The 20,693-nt window shown below is 45.7% G+C and overlaps 1 protein-coding gene across 2 annotated transcripts in view; it reads right to left on the reverse strand.

The window, feature by feature from the left end:
* Positions 1 to 20,693, reverse strand: part of DGKD (diacylglycerol kinase delta) — a 111,181-nt gene that overhangs the window by 73,296 nt on the left and 17,192 nt on the right. For both annotated transcript variants that reach the window (XM_087424668.1, XM_087424667.1), the window contains exons 2-3: positions 7,179 to 7,289; positions 4,861 to 4,941 (exon numbers count right to left, since the gene is read on the reverse strand). In XM_087424668.1, coding sequence (XP_087280794.1) covers positions 4,861 to 4,941; positions 7,179 to 7,289 — 192 coding nt within the window. The remainder of the gene's footprint in view (positions 1 to 4,860; positions 4,942 to 7,178; positions 7,290 to 20,693) is intronic.

Consider the following 20,693-nt stretch of genomic DNA (forward strand, 5'->3'; position numbering starts at 1 on the left):
AAGATCACTGAAACCATTATAGCCCATGAGGGCAAATTTAGATAGACAGAGAAGGGGGGGAAGGGTTTGAACTCTAAAAATAAAGAGCTGACTATCGGAAAGCACATGAAAAATCAATTCATAAAGAGAGAAATACAAATGGCCAACGAACTGTGAGAAATGTTCCACCTCACTTTGATAATCAAAGAAACAAATTAAAACAAATTACCATTTTTACACTATCAAAGTGGCAAAGATATTCTAATCTTTTAACACATGGTGTTTGTAAAAGGATAGAAAAAAGCACTTCATAAAGTCCCTTTCATATAAGTTCTAAGAGCAATTTGGCAATAATATACCAAAAGCCTTTTAGCTTTCATAGATTAATATTAACATGTTTAATCGTCAAAAACATACAATTTCATATTATCGCAGAGACTAGGACATGAAGCTGGCAAATCACCTTTTTCTCTTCGTGCTGCCGTGTTTTTGGCCTTGTAAGGGGGTGACCCCACTTGCAAGTAAGAACGCAGAGGACACTGCTCTACTCCCCATCTTCTGAAAGCTCCCACTGCCACTGCCCCACCTACCAAGCATCTAAAGGCCGTCTATGTGTTTAGCTTCACCCCGGCTTCACTGTGTTCATAAAGAACAGGAAGACAAGCAGACCCATCTCCAGTTACATAAGTGTCCTTTGTCCCATTTCATCCACCAAGCCTGTCTAGAATCTCTCCTCTCTCCCAATATTTCCTCCGTTTCCCTCGGAAGTCCCTTGTTCCTCGGGTCTTTATGTCCTTATGGTACACTTCTTTGGTGATGTTAGGGAGGAGTAAAAAGGGAGTCTTTTCTAATGTGGAGTGCATTTACTCATGCTGCTCCAGCCACAAAAGGCTCCCATCCGTTGGCTGATTCATGATAATAGCAGCTTTCACTGACTGGTTGTTTGTATCAGGCATGCAATTTTAGTAGAAGTTGTGGTATTTGGAAATGACCACTGGAATAGCTGGAAAACCAAATGAGATATTCCAGAACATTTGCTTCTGGTCAAATACATTCATTCAATCTGCACTCACTCCCTGAGCATGTGCCCCAGGCACTGGCAAAGTCCAAGGCCGGGCTCTGCGTTCCAGGAGGGCAGACGATTGAAGAGAGACCTGCACAGATTCCTACAGTTCGCTGTGCAGTAAGTGACAGGTTCAGCGTTCAGATAGCAAACGCTGCAGGGGTTAGAAATCGGAAAGATCAGAAAGTATGAATGCTAAGCAAAGAAGATATTTGTATTAACTATAGCCCCAGTGCCTAGAACTTACTGACTCTCAACAGAAGCACATCTGGGGGCACTGCACCGGCCACCTGGCTCCAAACACTCCCGTTTATTCCATATTACGACGCCATCATGACTGCTCAGGGATGAGCCCCCTCATCTCGGAATGTTTCCAGGAAACTTCAGTATTAATCTTTCTCTTGCCCTTTCAGCACATCCTTAGGTGAAAAGGCAGTTTTAAGAGCACTAACAAAATCTAAAATAAACGTGAAAGATCGGTGCCTCTGCCCTGAGTGCTGGGAATCAATCAGCCGTGACTCCCGATAGGAATGGGGTTCCAGAGTTCCCCAACACAGGACACGCTCAACACCTGGGAGTCCACTATCTGGCACTCTGAACACGTCTTCCCACACAGACAGCACATGAATCAGGGCTCACTCTCAGACCACACTCCACAGTAACTCACGCAGCACCAAAAGCACAGGGCCACACTATTTTTTCCATAGTATTTTTTATTGCGATATAATTCCCATACAGTTCACTCTTTTAAAGTATACAATTCAGTGGTTTTTAGCATATTCACAAGGTTGTGCAACTATCACCGCTAATTTTAGAACATTTTGTCACCTCCAAAAAATCCGGTACCCATTAGCACTCCTCCCTCCCCCACAGTCCCTCATAACCACTAATCTACTTTCTGTCTCTATAGATTTGCCTATTGTGGCATTTCATACAAACAGAACCATAAAATATGTGGCCTTTTGTCTCTGGCTTCTTTCACTCAGCATGTTTTCAAGGCTCATCCAAGTTATAACATGTATCAATACCACATTTATTTTTCAAAAACCTTTTACAAGTTCATACTTTCTACCTCAAATGGAATTCCATTTCTAAGAATTTATACTATGGAAACAATCTGAAACATACAAAAGGATCTGTGTACAAGTGCACATCACAATATTATTTATGATAGGAAAAAATGGAATGTTCAATATAGGGACTGGTTAAATAAACTTATACATTTAACTGATGGAATACTATGCAACATTAATAAACAAGATTTTGAAGGATATTATAAGATAAGAGAAAAAGCTCATTGTTAAGTGAAGAAAAAAGATTAAAAATTATATTTTATGAAACATATTTGGTGGGAATGACATAAACCAAAATATATTACTAGGTTTCTTTGGGTAATAAGAATATGGATGATTTTAAATTTCCTATTTATATTTATGTATTTCAAAATTTTCTTCAATAACTTGAGTGATCAGAAAAGCTATTTGTCTTTAACAATATTTTTCTACTCCTCAGGAGAAAAAACAACTTTTGGAATGTGAACAGAAAGGCACTCAAAGTTAAATGCAGAGTCCCTCGTGTTTTATATATATATATATATATGTAAATTTCATATATATATATACACACACACACATATATATATATGAAAATAAGAATAAGCCAATCAATAAGTTGTTTTAAAAAGTTGTGAAAAGCAGAAAAACGCCAATAAACATAAATCCAGAAATTGAATTAGATAACAGAAAAACAGAATTGATCAATAATACAAGAACTCATTCTCTTAAAAAACAAAAAATGATAAGATTTTAAGAAATCTGACAAGAAAGACAAGGGCTAAAAAAATAAAATTAGAAATGCAACAGGGACTTGAACCAGAGACAAAAATGTTTAAAGTGCAAATAACGCCTGTTACTAAATTTGAAGGTGTGGAATCAGTGGGAAGGTAAATTACAAAAATGGACTCAAGAAGTAAAAAAGCTTGAATGATCTAAAAGCAAAAATAAACTTTTAGGTTTATCCATAGCCTTACCTCACTGAAAAGTCTTCATGACAGATAAAGTAAGTTCTCTCAAACCTTCAAGAAACAATCAATTGTAAGCTATAAAATTTTCCAGAACACATAAAATCATGGAAAGTTACTAAATGAATTTTATAGGGCTAGTTTAACTCTGAAATCAAAGCACAACAAAGGCTACCTTCTACCCCAAAGAAAAGCACACGCATGGATGGGAAAATACTAAATCCAAAATTATGTTGTAAAATTCAACATTACCAAGAACAATTTTATTATTAGGAAATATATAAATACCTAAAACCAAATTGATCATCTAAATTAATGCTCAAAACACTCCAATGAAATCCAACACCTATTCCTATTAAAAACTCTAAAAGCCACAAATCAAAGAATCATTCATTTACATAGTTTAGTTTAGCCAGTAAGTAAACACTAAAATTAATGGAGAAAAAGTTAAAATATTCCAAGTAAAATGAAGAATAAAACGAGAGAGACTATCAGCAAAGTCTGACTAATTCGATAGGCCATGAAGCAAAACCAAGAGCAGTTAGTTACATCAAAACAAAATAAGCAGAAGTTTAAATGGAGGAAGGAAAATTCCATTTGTATCAGCAACATCAACAATCAATCCATAAATCAATACATAAGATAAAACACAACCTGAAAGTATCTGAAACTAACACTAACCTAAAATGTCAGATCCTAAACCTGAAAAAACTACCCACCTTGACTGAGTTAAAAGAGAATTGAAAAAAATCAGGGAGCATACTTTATTTCTAGATGGGATAGCTTAATAGCACATATAAAAAAAAAATTTTTTTTAATATTCCATTCCTGCTATTAGAGTCACACCTTATACAGGTAGGTTCTAAAGTCAACCCCTGAAGCCCAAATTGTAGGCATACAAGAAATGCTATCTAGCCATTAAAAAATATGACGAATGTTTAGACATGGGAATCGACATGGGAAAATGTCCACCATAAATTGTCAAGAGAAAAAAAAAACAGGTGAAAAACAAAAGGACAATATGATCTCAAGGTGTACGAGGGTGAAGACACAGATATTTAGAAATAAGGATAAACACTCTGGAGTGAGCAGATGGCTTCCTCTGGGTGCTGAGGTCACATGATTTTATGCATTTAAAACTTCTACAGAAAGTACAACAGAACTTTCATAAATTTGGGGAGGAACAGTTTAAAAGTAAAAAAGAAAAGAAACACACCAAAATATCAACATTCTGTGTTTCAAGGTGGCTGAATTATGGTTGTTTTTTTAATTGCTTCAACATACTTTTCCATATTTTCCAAATTTTCTACAATAATCACGAAAAACAAACCTCTGTGCAAAATTGTTAGAGAAATGTAAACTACGACACATTAGAAAAATCCATTTGGACCCTCCTGTTCTTTTGAGCTTACATGTGGTAAATTCTGTTATTCTCCAACCACAGCACTATTTTCAGCATTAAATTCAAAATTTACCAGGAATCATTCCAATCAGAGAAAAAAGAATGAAAAAATCTAAACTGCTCACAGATATTCAAATTAAAAAGGAAAGCCGTGGGGCCGGCCCCATGGCCCAATGGTTACATTTGGCATGCTCCACTTCAGCAACCCAGGTTCAGTTCCAGGCACAGACCTACGCCACTCGTGAGCAGCCACGTTGTGCAGGCAACCCACATACAAAACAGAGTCAGACAGGCACAGATGTTAGCTTAGGGCAAATCTTCCTCAAGCAAAAAAAAAAAAAAAAAAGGAAAGCCGAATATGGTAAGGAACCAAAAAAGGTGTGTATCCAGTCTTACCGTAAAACTGTTGTTGACGTTTTTGGTGCTGGACTCGGCCACGCTGGCATCAGTCAGATCCACCTCATCAAATATGATCGACTGGAGAGAGACACAGGGACGGCAGTCAGTGCGGGACAAGGCACCCCCAAGGCGATGTGTTCCTAAGCCCTGGCCCAGTGCTGCCCACACGCTCCCTCAACCCCAGTCAAGCACCCACAGACACCCACGTGCCTTGAAATGGGAGCCCTGGATGACCAAATGATCACCGAGTGAGCCCACCCTCTCTGCCTCTAATAGAGAGCACTGAGTTCACAGGTACAGCTCTGTGGTTGTTTTAATCCAGGAGTTCATTAGCAACTGCATCAGTGGAGCAAAATAAGAAAACAAAAAACAACGCTGCAATTTCTGTATTTATTTTTTATAATACCACCATGTCACTTTTAAATGTGAAACATGTCTCACACGGAGTCCACCTGAGAGAGCAGGGGTCCGGACTGAGGATCCTCTATCCTTCCGGCTTCAGTTTCTCCAGCTAGCACATTTAGGGGGAAAGGTCCCGGCTAAAATAAATGATTCTAGGGGAAGAGAGACCATCCCAATAGAAGGGATCCAGCCATGAAAGAAAACAACGAAGCAGAGCAGAAGAAATCTAGAATGGAGAGACAGACAGTCAGGCTCCAGGGAAGGACTGGGAATTAGGCCTGAGGCCCACCCCCTTTTCCTCTCCTCTCTCCCCCAAATGCCCCCATCACAGCCCCCACCTCCTATTTACCTTACTGTCCCCTCTAAGAGGATGCTATCAGAAATCCCTGGAGGAAATACTAATAACTTAGAAAAGAGACTCAGCCTTTTAAGTAACCTCCCCTCCACCCCCAACACACATACACACAGAACTAAAATAACTATAAGGGTTTTGTTTTAAAAATAAGGGATGTGGTCAGAACCCTTTCTAAATAAGTTGCTCTGTTCAATTTCAAATTTTAATGCACTAACTCTCTAAGGATACATCTCAAAATTTAAATGATTCAGATCCCAGATTGTTTTTTTTTTCTTTTTTGGTGAGCAAGATCAGCCCTGAGCTAACATCTGTTGCCAATCCTCCTCTTTCTGCTGAGGAAGATTGGCCCTGGGCTAACATCCATGCCCATCTTCCTCTACTTTATATGTGGGACGCCTGCCACAGCATGGCTTGATAAGCCGTGTGTAGGTCCACGCCCAGGATCCGAACCTGCGAACCTCAGGCCACCAAAGCAGAGCATGTGAACTTAACTGCTACACCACTGGGCTGGCCCCTCCAGATTTTTTTAATACCAAAATATCAGTATTGACATCAACAATGATATAAAAATACTGGCATTCGCAATACCAAAAACTAGGTTTGCAAACACACTGGTGTCTGAAATGCATAACACCACATTCGTTCAAACCTGGAAGTAATTTAGCGACTTTCACTGGCTCCTCCTCTCTCATTAGCATCTGCCTGGCAATTCTAGCTTTAAACCTTAAGTACAAGATGGCACACAGAAAGAAGGATCATGGCTAGAAAGCTTGAAGGTAAAGAATTTCACGTTTCTGTTCACACACCAAGAAGCCCAATACACTTCAAAATACTTCCAGATAGTTTTACGGGTATATACTTATCTCCAAACTCATCAAGTTATGTACATTAAATATCTACAGCTTTCTGTATGCCAATTATATATTTTTTTAATAAACAATCTTATTTTGTGTGTGTGAGGAAGATTAGCCCTGAGCTAACATCTGATGCCAATCCTCCTCTTTTTGCTGAGGAAGATTGACCCTGGGCTAATATCCGTGCCCATCTTCCTCTACTTTACATGAGACGCCACCACAGCATGGCTTGATAAGCAGTGCGTCGGTCCGCACCCGGTCCGTGCCCGGGGTTCTGAACCTGCGAACCCTGGCCGCCATAGCAGAGCGCACTTAACCACTACGCCACCAGGCCAGCCCCTGCCAATTATATTTTTTTAAAAATATATTTTAGTCAATAATAAGAGATTTATAAGCCTGTGACACCCCCAATCTTTCTGAAAGAAAGATATCCAACTGTAATGTGGTTATTTGTGACATTTCTCCTTTCCCCACTGGTGACAGAGGACATTAAAGAAAAAGGAAATGAATAAAAATCAATGTTTATAAGAAATAAAACATGCCTTAAAACAAAATAAGCACCCTAGAGTATTACGAAACTCACTGCAAATAACAGATCTAAGAATCCAAGGTTTTTCCCAGACGAGGACTCAGTACCCAAACCCTCCCCTGCAGCTCCTCTCTCTCAGCTTTTCCCTCGTGGAGTTTCCTCCACTGCTCCTCACCTTTGCGGTCTTTGCATAGTATAGTGTGCGCCCGCGAAGCTTAAAGTATCTCCTTTTTGATCGCTGGAAGGAATTGTTCTGTTTGGTCAGCGTCCCCTCCTTGATGATAGTCTGAAAGCACAGAAGCGTATTCGTGAGCATGTGTCCCGCCGACCCGCACGCCGACAGGCCCGTGCACTCGTGTCTCTAACGGCCGAGGGCCTAACAGAAATACTTCACACTCTCCCCAGACCTTGACCTGTGGACAGACCAGGCACGCTGCAGGGGAGGGCTCACACAATTCTCTGAGAGACGATGGTGCACCTGAGTGGTGGGGGTGTCAGAGGCCCAAGGTGTGACCTGGATATACCCAGGGCATCAGCAGACGGGGACACGAGGCTCACAGGACCAGAGTAGGCAGCGCGGGGCCAGTGCGTTCTCCAACTTCAGCATTTGGTATTTTTCAGCTATTCTTGGCCCTGTCTCCGTGTTGTCTGGCCTCCTGCCATTTCTCAGGATCCTGTTGCCAAAACTGTCGACGTAGGTTGCTGTGGGGTTCAGTGCGGCTCCAGGCCTGGACCCCACTCAGCCCTCACCCTATTCACAGGCCAGGCATGTGCATCTGCCCAGCCCGTGAGAGAGAAGCACCACAGCCAAGTCACTAAACTCATCTCATGCCACAAGTCTGATCAGGAGTTCTCTCAAGAGGATCAAGAGGGGGACGGCAGTCCACTCCCCTTGGCCCCATCAATGCCAAGAAGGGCGCACAGCTTCTACTGGAGCTGTTTCCCTCAAGTTGTGTCCCACGGCTGGACACCTAACGGGACGAGGGAGCCCTACAGACCACTCAGAAGTTAAATGCTCCCAGAGCTACTTGCCATTAGACGCTCTGAACCACTCAGCACCACTAACACAGTCAAAACTAACAAACAACGAGCGTGAAACAAGAGCCTGGCTCTCGGCGACTGCACACTTTCTTTGACCCCCACCTAAGAGAAAGGTCCATTCTACACGGAGTCTCATCACCGAATGGAGGTAGAATGTACAAAAATTCTGTTCAAGGACAAGAATATTGGTTCAGAGAAGCTTTTGTTTAATTACCTAATCCCATAAGCACTTTAGCACTTTAAGTTACTTTTTTTAAAAAGTATCTGTACGAAGCACTCGGGCACCTGGGGCCACTTAAGACGACATAAGATGAAACCAGACACAGAAACCTCATGTCACCCAAATGTGCCAGGTCAGAAAGCAAGCAGAACACTGGTGCTGTCCAGTCTCTCCACCAGTCTACTCCTAACGAGGAAGGGAGCGGACCTCGGATGCAGTGTGACCCCCCCCAGAGAAGAACGCTGAAGAACGCCTCCCACCCCACACACACCACCACTACCTGGCCGAGCACCAGGACCCCCACCTGAGCAGCACAGCGCTCCAGGGTGTCCTGGGAATGCAGGCAGTGCTGCTCTGCTCCCTTTCCCCATCACCGGACGTCCTCTCCGTGAGCTCCCTGGGCAGGGTGGGCTGCACAGGTCGGCTCACGAGCACGTCCCAAGTAGGAGGGAACCTGTGCTGGCAGGGCCGTCCCGGCTGCACAGATAGCAACCCTCTCCACCTCCCCAGAGGATCAGCCCAGGAGGACACCACTGAGAACCTACCTATGCACATTCTGTGAATACTTCACCCCCTGCTCTCCCAGGTAATTAGAGTGCCAGGAGAAGAGAAGAGAGGACCCCAACACCACCCAGTGATCCAGGGAAGAAACACATCAACCACAGTCACAGCCTCTGAAACCTCCATCCCTAACTAAACAAAGGCTCTGGCTTTCCTGAAGGGCCGCAGCATGTGCCGAATCAGAACGAGGCTGACACGGAAGGCGGAGAGAGGGCTCACCCTCTGATCCCAGGAACTCCAGATAGAAACCAGTCTGCAATATGGAAGGACTGCAGGGCTGCTGTTTCCCAAGTCCACATGGTGACGCTCATTTCAGTGTGCTCTTCAAAGACACAGAACAGCTATGTCTGTCACAGCAATGCCACCCACGGACGCTGCACTACCCTCCAGGGGAGCCTCTCCTCCTGACCTCACGGGACTCCCTCACAGGCAAAGGCAGCTCTCCTCGCCCCCGTAGGTCTTCCTTACCTCTGCAGGGGAAGTAATCGCTTCCATCTCTTTCCTAAATGCAAATTAAAAAAAGAAGAAGAAGAAGAAGAAGAAGAAGCCCAGACCCAGAAAAGTTATAATAAGTTATCTTTACAGGATAAATGCTAGAGTATTTTTTCGAGTCTCCTGCTACACATCTCACACATAAAAGAAAAGCAAACTTAAAACACAATCCACACACACACACACACACACACAAACCTTTCAGAAAGCGGATGAAGCTGCGATCTTGGGCTACCCAAGGAGAGCGGCCGTTCTATTTATAGAACGAGAGTGCTCAGAAAAAGACTCTGGTGGGTTTCAGCGGAAAAGGCTGGGGAAGAGATAAAGACCAGTATTTCTTTGAAGCTTTCTCAGAAACTGCATCTCTCCTCCTGATTCGCTGCTCATGAATACTATAGATATGCTGCAGAATATTTTTAAACACTCAGTCAAAAGCAATGAACTAAAAGTGGTCAAGAAAATAACACCCCTGAATAATCTGCCGCGTTTTGCATTTGGCAGCCTGTAAATGGCACCCACAGGAAACCCTGCTCGGCTGGCAGGGCTCCTCCTGACGCCCAGCAGAGCAGGGAACCAGAAGTCAAAAGCCCAGACCCCAAGTGCAGCCCACTCAGGGCAGCCTGCGCGGCCAGGCTCTTCGAATCGTTTTGTCAAGTGCTTTGCACAAACAAAAGGGCCAACTCTGTCCTTCAAGCAACCCAGGGCACCTTCATTACCATCAGGGACAAGAAACAACAGATTTGCAACACACACGGGCACTGAGAATCAGAGCAGCGAGTGGCAGAGTGAGCACCCCGCCCACCTGCAAACAGAGGAAGCAGATCCCCAGGCTGGACTCCAGGGAACGATCTGGCAGAGTATTCAGCCGGAGCCTACGCATGACCCTGGGTGCCACGGCCACCCACTGACCAGACAGACAAGACAGGCGCACCTGGCCCACAGGCGAGCCCGGCCCGCACCTGCTGCAGGGGAAGCTCAAGTCTCTAGTCACCCCACTCAGGAGCAAAGAACTGAGTGAGGCAGCTCTGGAAATGCCCTTGAAAAAGGCTTCAACCCAGTGGGCAGAAAGAGGCGAGAACAGGCCCCACGAGCCCAGGTCAGACCCACCCGCCCACCAGGCATCCTCTGTCTTCAAGAGGCTGCGTGTGCCCAGTCGTGGGGTGAGGATGCCCCCTCTCTGCAAAGGCAGGGGGAGCCCCTTCCCTCAGCCCTCCCCTTCACTCCCTCCCCAGACACGTGGCCTCAGCACCGGCTCTGAGGGCTGCAGGGACAGCTCAGACAGAGGAGGACAGAGGACGCGGGGCACCAGAGAGGGAACAACTTCCCCCGGAGGGAAGGCTTCACAGAGCAGGTCTCAGAAGACAAGCAGGGTCTGAGCAGGCCAGGCAGAGAGGCCTGAAACCCTCAGAGCCCCACAGCCTCCTCTGGGCTGCAGACAGAGCCTGACAGGGTGGGGCCAGATGACTGACAGCCAGGCCTGTGGGTCACAGGGGCCCTGAATCAAGGGGGTGGTGTCTCCCCGCTGTACATTTTAGAAAGATGATTTTGGCTACAGGGTGGAGGAAAGGGAGAGGGGAGGAAACCTGGAGGCAGGCAGAACACTCCAGAAACTCCTATAAGAGGGCCGCCAGCAACAACGAGCACCTAGGAGGAAGGACACATGGACACAGGCATGAGAGTGTTTGGGAAGAAGACCCACCATAGACGGGGGCGAGGAGGAGACAGGACAGGAACCTAGGCTGACTCCGGGGGTCTCATGGGTGAGGAAGTGGGCTTAGTTTTGGCCACACTGACTCTGTGAACCTCGAGGACACTGGGGGAGCTGAGTGGAGAGCCGGCAGCAGATATGTGGTAGGGGGTGTGAGAGAAAGTTTAACGGGGGAGATGGGTCAATGAAGTCCCTTATGGAGAAGGGGGGGAACAAGAGGAGGCCCAGGGAACGGGGAGCCCCAGGACGCCAACATTAGGCACAGAGAGGAGTGGGAGTCCAAAAAAGAGGATGAGAAGAAAGTATGCAGAAAACCAGGGGAGCGGACGTGAACATGCCAAGAAGACCACGCTGACGTCTGGTACAGCAGCGACGCCACAAATGGGGGCTGGGAGGAGGCAACGGAGGGGCTGAGGGGAGGTCACCAAGGACCTGCTGGAGCAGACTCGATGGCCCGACCCTTCGCCCAATGCCAAAGCCAGATCAAAGTGCACTGGATGTGAGTGGGATGGGAGGAAGCATAGACGGTAGGCTGTTATTTTTTAACTTGCATGTTTCTTAACTTTTTATAAACACAGAATCACACTGTACATACCGTACTTTAACTTCCTGTTTTTTCTGTCATGATATATTGTCAACAACCTTCCATATTAGTCAATATATTTTTGTGGGCTACAGAGTATTTGTACTGATGTGCGTATATCATCAACTCACTCCCACTGCTGGGACATTTAGAACACTTCCCGCTCAATACCACCAACAATGCTTCAAAGAACACTGCTCTCACGAAATATCCTACTCCTCAGAGCAAATTCTACACGTAGAATTTGGGGATCAAAGACAGCCCAGAAACAGGCGCTCGCAGATTTGAAAGCATGATGTGTGACAGCAGCAGCACTGCAGGCTGGGGTGGGGGTAGAGAAGGGACTAGTCAATGGACGGGACTGAGACACAGGTTACCTAAGGGGAAAGATGCAACTGGTCCCTCACCTCACACCACAGACAAAAGGCAGTTCCAGGTGGACTACAGGATCAATGCAAAAGAAAAAACTCGCAAAGTTTCAGCAGACAATACAGGAGAATTTCTTTACAAGCTTGGGATTGGGGAATTTTCTTAAATAGGACTAATACTAAACATAAACTATAAGACTGCCAAAGCCAACCATATTCCAACTGAGAACTTGTGCTCATCAAAGACACTTTACAAAGAAAGAGAAGAGAGAAGCTGCCATCTGGGAGAAGATACGCACGAAATTGCCAACAGCTCGAGCCAGCAACCAGAACATTGTGAGAACCCCTGCAAAACGGTAACAAAGAAAAATAAACTACCGAAAGGAACACTGGCAGAAGGCATGAACCGGAAAGTCGAATGGTGACTAAAAGATGTTGCAAGGCAGAGGGCTGGACAGAGGAGCCCTGGCGTGACACCCTAGAGCTCTGCAGGGTGACAGGCTCACACATGTAGTTTATCATGTGCCTCAAAGCTTACATGTGTGTTGCATATTATTAGTATGTAAAAAGATAAAAGAGCAAAAGTGAGCTCTCAGGCAGAGCTTGGCTGATGCTGTCAGTGTCCCATGCAGGTAACTGTGAGAACTGTCACATTTCCTGAGGAGACGAGGATAGGGGCCAGGAAATAAAGGGGGAGGAGGATAAAATAAAAGAAGAAAGGAGTGAAAACTCAGCCAAATGTTCACTTCAGCCATCTATCTGTCCCTAAATCTTTTCAGTCCTTCAACAAAAAAACCACAGGAACCTGACTATGTTAGGCAACACCATTCAAATTTACAAAGTCCCAAAAAAGTGGGGATATTACATAAAAGTTAATAAACAAAAGAACTATTAAAATGCTTCAATGCGGGCCAGCCCCGTGGCGTAGCAGTTAAGTGCGCACGCTCCGCTGCTGGCAGCCCGGGTTCGGATCCCAGGCACGCACTGATGTGCCACTTGTCGGGCCATGCTGTGGCGGCGTCCCACATCAAGTGGAGGAAGATGGGCATGGATGTTAGCTCAGGGCCAGTCTTCCTCAGCAAAAAAAGAAAAGAAAAAAAGAGGATTGGCATGGATGTTAGCTCAGGGCTGATCTTCCTCACACACACAAAAAAATGTTTCAATGGAAAGAAGCTAGCAGTAGGGCGTAGCCCCATGGCATAGTAGTTAGGTTCAGCACACTCCGTTTCGGCAGCCCAGGTTAGCAGGTTTGGATCTCAGGCACAGACCTACACCACTGGAAACCTGTGCTGTGGCAGTGACCCACACACAAAATAGAGGAAGACTGACACAGATGTTAGCTCAGGGCTAATCTTCCTCAAGCCAAAAAAGAAGAGGATTGGCAACAGATGTTAGCTCAGGGCGAATCTTCCTCAGCAAAAAAAAAAAAAAAAGAAGAAGAAGAAGAAGAAGCAGCTAGTAAAACTTACTACCTTAAATTTGCACACCACTTGAAATTTTCATGAGCATTTCTATATCTATTTGCCTTCTTAACAGAACAAACATTTGTGGTCTATGAGACAGACACTAATATTCCAAATGACAAATAAGAAAACTGGTCACCAAGAGACTGAGTCATTTGTCCAAGGCTAAACAGCTCATAACAGACCACAAAAGAAATGTCAGGCCTCCTCACTCTTATCTCGAACCTTCTTCTACAGTTTCTAATTTATGAACACCATAATTCATAAATCAGAAACAACCAGAAAATAATTTGTTCATAAAACATAAGGCATGCACACCACATATAAAGACCTCTGGGCTATTTTAAACACTGACTGAGTACCCACCATATCTACCACGTACAAATGAGCCATTTTTACCTTTTAATCTCACACCAACTTTGGAGGTATGTTATAAGATTCTCCCATTTTATAGATTAGGAAACTGAAGGTCAAAAGAATTAAGGCCTCACTTGAGGCCACACGGCTAGCAAATGGAAGACCTGGAATTCAAATCTGAGACCTAAATAGCCAGGCCAAAAATATTTGTTGAAAAAATGAAACAAGCATAAATATCTACTGATAACTCTAATTTAAATAAATTAGGCAAAGGTGAATTCTTTCATCTATTCAAAACACCACCCACAAACCCATCCTGATTCAGATCTACCATCCTGATTCAGGTCTTATCCCATCCCATCAGAAGAGGAAGTTTGCACAGGTAGGGCCACAACTGCACGCTGCACACCTCAGTGTCTCCACAGCACCAACAGCCAGCAGGAGAGGGAGACCGAGGCACACCTGGGTAACTGCTGTGCTGGAGAATTCCTCTCAACTCTGCAGAGCCAGGCCCTGCCTCGGGTGCTGCCAGTCTGACACAAAGGCACCCACCTGAGGTTTTTTCTAAAGACCCCAAAACCCAATAACTCATGGGAAAAAGACAGCCCTTTTCTTACCAATCAAGAGAAGCCAATTTCCTCTTTGCACTACCTGGTTTTCCTCCTTCGATGCAATACTCCGAAGATTAAAAGCTACCATGTCCCAAAGCCCCTATGCCATTTAAAGTTCCACTGAGAGGAAGGGAGATGCCTCATTCCTGTCCCCACTAATATGAGGAAGAACCAAAGCAGAAAAGCCAAAAAGTGGCCACAAAATATAATGCCCAAATTCCCCAGAGGAGCTGCTCCAGGATCTGCCCTCCATTTGGGGTTCACTCCATGTTCCCTAAGTCTGGGGGCACTTCTATTACTGTGGATGGCCCCACTCCTCCCCTCCTTGCTAACACAGTCTCAATTCTGAATGGGCTGGTTGTACCAAGTGTGGCCAGTCATCACAGGCCTGATCCCACTTCCCCAGTCCTGGCCACACGAGTCAGTCTTGGTGAAAAAGACCTACACATACGTCCTGCTGGGGCTGGGGAGGTGGAGGAGATGCTTCACTGATATGTGGGAACACATGTGGCTTCAACTCCCCCTTCCCCCTCCTTCTTGCCTTGAATGTAGACACCGTGGCTAGAGCTGTGGCAGCCATGTTGAGGCCATGAGGTGGCAAGCCAGCAGTCTAAAGCTAGTGAGGCAGAAAGGCAGAAACAATCTGGGTCCTACTGGCATCATCAACCTGCCAAATGCACACCTGTCTAACAAAGCTGGGTTGGCTGAGTTAGCTGCTGTGGGGTCACCATCAATGGCTACTCTATCACTAAGCACTGGTGTCCCAGGGTCCAAGGCCCCACACCCAAAATGTAATTCATCTCAAACCACTCTCTTCACCAACCCCTTCCTTTCTAACTTGCCCCCACCATAGCTCCTCTTTAGTTAACAGCACCATCAACACTGAAAGACGTATCAGACCTGCTCCACTCTTCCCTCCCTCACTCCCCACTTCTAACTGGTTACCCAGTATCAATGTCACTTGTTAAAACAACTCAAGATTCTGCCCCTTCTTCAGGCTCTCTGCCATCAGCTTAGTTTAGATCCCCACCTCGGGCTTAAACTACTCTGTCTCCTGTCTCTGTGCCTCAGCGTCTCTCATGTGTGACCCAGACCACCCGAATCAGAACCCCCGAAACACTTGTTAAAAATGCAAATCAGGGGCCAGCCCAGTGGCGTAGCAGTTAAGTTCACACGCTCCACTTTGGCGGTCCGGCCCGGGGTTCACAGGTTCGGATCCCACTCGTGGACCGATGCACTGCTTATCAAGCCATGCTGTGGCAGGCATCCCACATATAAAATAGAGGAAGATGAGCACAGACGCTAACTCAGGGCTGATCTTCCTCACAAAAAAAAAATGCAAATCACTCTCCGGAATCCTGGAACGTGAATTTCTGACAGGGCCCCCGCCAGACTTATGCACACTGAATTCTGAGAATCCCTGCTCCTCCGTTCTCTGTCCACCCTCCCTCCAGCCTGCTGCAGAGTCCTCTGGTGGCTCAACTCCAACAGCCAGTAGAATTACCCAGCAAGCTTCGAAACATGCTGACACCGGGGCCCCACCCCACCAGAGAAATGAGAATCTCTGGGGGGACCACGGAGCCATAGAGATTCAAAGCTCCCTGAGGATTCGAGTAAGCACTCCCCCTAAGCAAAGCGCCCGCCACCACTCATGAAACTCCCCCTGCTTTCCTGTGCGTCTAGGACCGCGGCCCACAGGGCTCTTCCCAATCAACAGGCTCCTCTCCCACCCACCCCAGGGCCTCCTACGGCAGCGCCACAACCAAGTGACCCAAGCAACTGGCTCCTTTACGCCCCCTGCTTTCGGACAGACCCTTCCTCTGCCTGGAATCCGACTGGGGCTGGGAAACTCCTGTGCTTGAGACCCAGGCCAAACGCTGCCACCTCCAGGAGCCTCTGGCTCCTGTCTGCTTTGCACCCTCTGACTCCCCGTCGAGAGGCTCTCCCTCACCATCAAGGAGTCCCAAGGGCCCGGCCGTCTCCCTGAGCTTAATCACCTGGTGCCCAGCACAGGGCACTCTGAGGAAACTGTCTGCAAAACAGCGTCAAGGGCTAGCGTCCTTAATCTATAAAGAGCTTCTAAAAATTGAGAAGAAACTGACAACCCGATAGAAAAACGGGCGAAAAATATGAACAACCATTTCACAAAAAAATAAAAACGGCCCTTAAACTCTTGAAAAGATGCTCAACCTTGTTCATAATAACAGAAAACAAACCAAAACTAAACTAAAATACTACCCTCACCAACAGACTGACCAAAAAACAAATAGGCAATACGCTGTATGGGCGAGGCTGTGGGGAAAGGCACTCTCCAACATGGATCCGACTGTGGGCTGAGATGGGCCCTGAGGACGGGACTCCAGCAAACACCAGCGAACCACGCAGGCATCTACCCTCAAGCCCACTCCAAGGAGCCTATGCCACAGATACTCTGGCAAAAATATAAAACGAGGTTTGTATGAGGCTATTTGTTGCAAAATATTACAGCAAAAGACTGAAAATAATCCAAGTGGTTGAATAAACTATGTTACACTCAAAAAACGAATACTATACGATTGTAAAAGGAATGGGGAAGATCTTTATACAGCCATGGAATGATCTCCAGATTATATTAGGAGAAAAAAGAAAGGTGCAGAACACATAGGAGCATGCTATATCTTTTATGTAAAAAGGATGTGTGCGTGTGTGTGTGTGCATGTGCAGACAGAAAGAAAACTTAAAAGCAAATGTGTGCATATATTATTTTTAAGTTTTCAAACAGAAACAATGGAAGCATAAACCAAAATAACAAAAATGGTCAAATGGTTACCTATCGGGGGAGGGAGGGACCTAAGAGCCGAGACAGGGAAGGTGCCAGGCCTCTGGGAAGGTACCTACATTTAAAAGGACTCTGCAGGGCAGCAGCACCGAGGAGAGCGACCTCGGCCCACCTCTGAGGGCTTTCCACAGATGACCCCATTTCACGTACACAGCGACCCTCCGAGGGAGGCACCACCAACATTCCCATTTCACAGAAACACGGGCAGGAAAAGAAAGACAGAGTCAGTATTTGTGGTGTGCCTACTCTGCACCAGGAATGTGGTTTTCATCAGGATTTCATTTAATCTTTGCCACCTTGCGAAGAGCCCCTACCCCATCTCACTGATGAGGAAACTGAAGTCCAGAGAGGACCTCTACCTACAGAGAACGGACACAGGTGGGGTTCAAACCCAGGTCTGTCTGATTTCAACTCTCTCCATGCTTCAGTATGAAGTGAAAAAAAATGTCTGCTTGAGGAAAGGTTTTCTTTTCACTTTTTTGTTTTTACAAGTTAGATAAGACTATGTCATAACTAATCCTCCCACGTTTGTGGGGTGAACGTGTGGACAAATGTGTACGGATCAAGGCACAACCCACCTCCACTACACACAGAGTGGGCAGACCCGGGCCGCCAGCAGCAGGAGAGTTGTCCCAGTACACACACGTGCTGTGGCTCGGTTGAGGCAGCAAGGACTCAGTGGCTCCTGTGAGCCTACAGTCAGGGCCCCCTCTCTGTGGACGGGAGGAAGGAGATGCACTCTGTTTCAACAAGTATCTACTGCAGTGCAAGCACTGCTGGGACACAACGATGGACAAGACGGGACCCTCGACCTTTAAGGAAATGGCCCACTGGTAGAGGGATACTTTTACTAAGTAAAAAGCACCATGAGGGCCGGCCCCGTGGTTTAGCGGTTAGGTGCACACGCTCCGCTACTGGCGGCCCGGGTTCGGATCCCAGGCGCGCACCGACGCACCACTTCTCCGGCCATGCTGAGGCTGCGTCCCACACACAGCAACTGGAAGGATGTGCAGCTATGACATGCAACTATCTACTGGGGCTTTGGGGGAAAAAAAAGGAGGAGGATTGGCAACAGATGTTAGCTCAGAGCCGGTCTTCCTCAGCAAAAAGAGGAGGATTAGCATGGATGTTAGCTCAGGGCTGATCTTCCTCACAAAAAATAAAAAAATAAAAAAAATAAAAATAAATAAATAAATAAAAAGCACCATGAGAATCTGCTTTAAATGCTTAGAAAAAAGTGGGGCTCGGGGGTGGAGACAGATGAAACAAGAGAGACACAACCCTGACGGCTGTTTAGACTGGGTGATTGATGAAACTCCTCTCTCCACTTTTGTGTACGTTTGGAAATTTCCATGACAGAGGTACAGACAGGGAGCTCTGGAAACTCAGAAGTGAATGAGACACACCAGAGGCCCGAAGGCAAGGCCTGAGGCTGCTGCTGCTACTTGGGCTGAAAGCAGCCGCTCCCGCCACCCCGCCACCCCGGTTTCCTGACCTGTCTACCCCACCTCAGGGCGCCGTGCAGAGCGGAAAACAACAGAGAACACAGCTCAGACACTGCAAAGGGGCTACACAAATGTCAGGCAGCATCAAACCATCTTGATTCACCTTCCTCCTCCCTGGGCACGTGCCCAGCCCACTGTCCCTTGCCTGTTTTCAGAAGTTAGGTGGAAATAAAGTCCTGTGGCTAATAGTCCAGCTCTAGGCTGACGTGGTCACTGGAAGTTGCTTCTTCTTCACTTGAGAACACTCCAAGTCCGGCCACTGCTAACACCCGCCACTAACATCCTGAGATAACATCCTTCCAGTGTGCTTTCAGTGAGCAAATAAAACAGAGAAGTGGGGGTACATAATATACAAATCATTTAATACCCTGCTTTTCCAAGTAATATATTGTGACCAGACCTGCTTTTATTTTGTTTTGTTTCTCCATAGCCTATTTATACTTCATTTATTCAAATGCTTAAGGACGCTGACATAATTATGAACACATCTAAGAAACCAACAGCGTTTCATACATCAACTAGTTTCAACGTCAGACTAAAATATATCTTATTTATATCAAGACCTTGAACTCTCTGCTTAGATAAGTTTAGATTTATTTTCAACACAGGAGTTAAAAGTTTAAACAAAGGGAAACATAACTAAGATGTTCCATACAATGCATACATTTATTAGGGGACTACGAAATTTAAATCCTATGTTTTCACAAGCATGTCCTTTTGTATATCTGGCTCCTTAAACTTAATCCATTTTGATCCGACAGTTCAAACTGTTTCAACTGTGTTTTAGGACATCCCAGAGAAGAGATGGAAGGCAGACTCTTCTCCACCTTCTGCAACTAGAGCAAGCATCCCAAACCATCAGTGTCTAGACGGCCACTCTTACCATCAGGAATCTTCAATTAAAAGGTAACATGTTATGCTTCCATTTGTTTTCCTTAATATGAAATAATAATTCTTATTTTAGACAATGCAGAAAAATAGAAATAAAAATAATCCAACTTGCACCACCCAGCACGATCCCTGACATCAGTTTGAAAACTTCCTTCACCTTACCTCCTACGTACAGTGTTTTGCCCACAGCTGAATGGCATTCTGTACACACTGCCTCCCTGTTTCCCCAGCATCACAAAGGACTGTCCACGTTACTGCCTTCCTCAATCACCTGAACGGCTGCATTTGGCACAAGAGCAGCACCTCACTCTGCCACGGCCCAACTGTATGGCCCGATGGGCGCCTTGGTCACCTCATGGCAACCTTCATGCAGCTGTGAAGGTGAAGTAAGACCACCCACACACAGCGCGCGGCGCAGGACCAGCACCCAACAGGTGTCAGCTATTGTCATTAACTCACTGAGTCATTACATTAGAGTGTTCCAGGGTTCGCAACTTTTTATACTTAATGGTGCAATGAACATGTTGTCCATTATGCTTTTTCATATTTAAGATTATTTCCCCAGGATAGGGTCCCACTGGTGGAATTATTGAGTCAAGAGTATGCACTTTCTTTGAGGTTTTCACACACGTCACCAAATTGCTTCCCCAAATGGTTATACCCATGTGTGCTGCCAGAGGGTAGAGAAGCCAGCTACAGGGTTTCTATAAACAGCAAAATTCCAGCTCATACACAATACTGGTTAGATATAAAAGAACACTCAGACAATCATGACCACTAGACAGTAAACATACACTGAGACAATTAGACTTGTACCTCAGTCTTGACAAACCTGGATTTACTCCCCTCTTAAGGTACATGAAAACTTGCAGCCACCACAGAGAGAAGGGAGATAAAGGACGATTTCCCAGACTTCCTTTCTCGCACAGCGTATGTGTACGAGTCCATCTTTATCAAAGCGTTCAAATACAAAGACTATCAAACGGGACGGGATTTAATGAGATGTGTGTTTATTTCAAATTTTCCCAAACCAAGAAAAGAACTGAATTAAGCGCATACTCTCAACCTTGAA

The sequence above is a fragment of the Ceratotherium simum genome, chromosome 37, assembly GCF_057802395.1.
Source record: "Ceratotherium simum simum isolate JZ-2026a chromosome 37, ASM5780239v1, whole genome shotgun sequence".
Classification (NCBI taxonomy): domain Eukaryota; kingdom Metazoa; phylum Chordata; class Mammalia; order Perissodactyla; family Rhinocerotidae; genus Ceratotherium; species Ceratotherium simum.